This window comes from Austrofundulus limnaeus, unplaced genomic scaffold (assembly GCF_001266775.1).
Source record: "Austrofundulus limnaeus strain Quisiro unplaced genomic scaffold, Austrofundulus_limnaeus-1.0 Scaffold488, whole genome shotgun sequence".
NCBI classification, from domain to species: domain Eukaryota; kingdom Metazoa; phylum Chordata; class Actinopteri; order Cyprinodontiformes; family Rivulidae; genus Austrofundulus; species Austrofundulus limnaeus.
The window spans coordinates 136543-137715 of record NW_013952890.1 but is presented as its reverse complement, the minus strand read 5'-3'; the positions used below and the strand labels follow the sequence as shown (position 1 = coordinate 137715).

Below are 1173 nucleotides of genomic sequence, written 5' to 3'. Positions count from 1 at the left end.
ATAATGGTGTGGAAAGGATGGCTATAGGGGGAGAAGGGAGGCCATCCTAAAAAAAAATGTCACAGGCACTTTAAGTTTTATATCTAATGTGGTTGTTTTAGATGCATAAATCTCCCTTTTGTCATATAGCTGTTGCCTCTRCAAAAACACACTAAACCTGGCGCAGATTTTGAAGATGTATTTCGTTTTTGAAACCACCTTTTTCTTGTTTTCTTTGTGGAGGAGTATTGGAAGCTGGAACTGGTCCTAGTGGATTACAGGATGGACTGTGGACTTTTTGAATAGAAACGTATCTCTTGGAGACAGAAAGCCATGCTTCTTACTGTCAGAGGGCACCACAGCACCATGATGACACTCATGTATAAGGCACAGGATGATGAAACGCATGTGCAACAGCAACTCAATAACATTGTTTTCTCATCAAATCTGATGGGTCACAGACTTTATCCCAACCCAGCAGCCTTCTGCTGTTAGTTACAACTGAAAGACACTGATGTTGAAGATGGTTTCAACTATAGCCTGAAGCTGAAAAGGACATTTAAAAGGACCAAACTGGTGAAGAGCTGATATTCACTGTCTAAAACAAATTGAACCTTAAAGCTGACAACTTTTTTTTTTTTTAGATTTGTTTGTTTCTTTTGTTTGCAGAAACAGAAATCCATGGCTGTACACGTCCTCAGCTGCTAGCAATGGTGGGAACCCCAGTCTTTATTACACTGGTTATTTCTGCTGTTTTGGGTACGTAATTGCCTCTACTTAAATTAAATGTGAATCAAGATAAAAGCACAACAGATGCACAATTTTTTTATGAAAGGAAATTATTTGAATTCAAAATTGAGTTAAAATGACATTTTGTAAAACTTGTGTATTGAGCAGTTTTTAATTCATCAAACATGATGAGATGGGAAAAAATAATTTGGTTCAAAAATTGAAAAAGAAAATTCCTGATTTTTTTAATTATTTTTATTATTATTATTATTGTTTTGCAAATGGATTAGTGTCCACAGAGTCTGGATTTTACCTTCATTAAAAATTTCTCTCTCATCATCCAAACAAGATTTGTCAGAAAAAAAAAAAACATTTCTGAATTGAAAAACGTATTGTGCCATTAAATACAGTGAGCTCTTTGAAATAATGTTTTGGCCACAGTCAGAGCTGGAGATGGACCAAGAA

General features: G+C 35.3%; 1 protein-coding gene across 1 annotated transcript in view; it reads left to right on the top strand.

Moving 5' to 3' along the window:
* Positions 1–1173, top strand: part of LOC106530058 (transmembrane protease serine 6) — a gene marked incomplete at its 3' end in the record, with an annotated part of 14677 nt that overhangs the window by 6544 nt on the left and 6960 nt on the right. Inside the window, 1 exon segment of the mRNA XM_014025615.1 lies at positions 649–738. Within this exon segment, the coding sequence (XP_013881069.1) occupies positions 649–738 (90 nt within the window).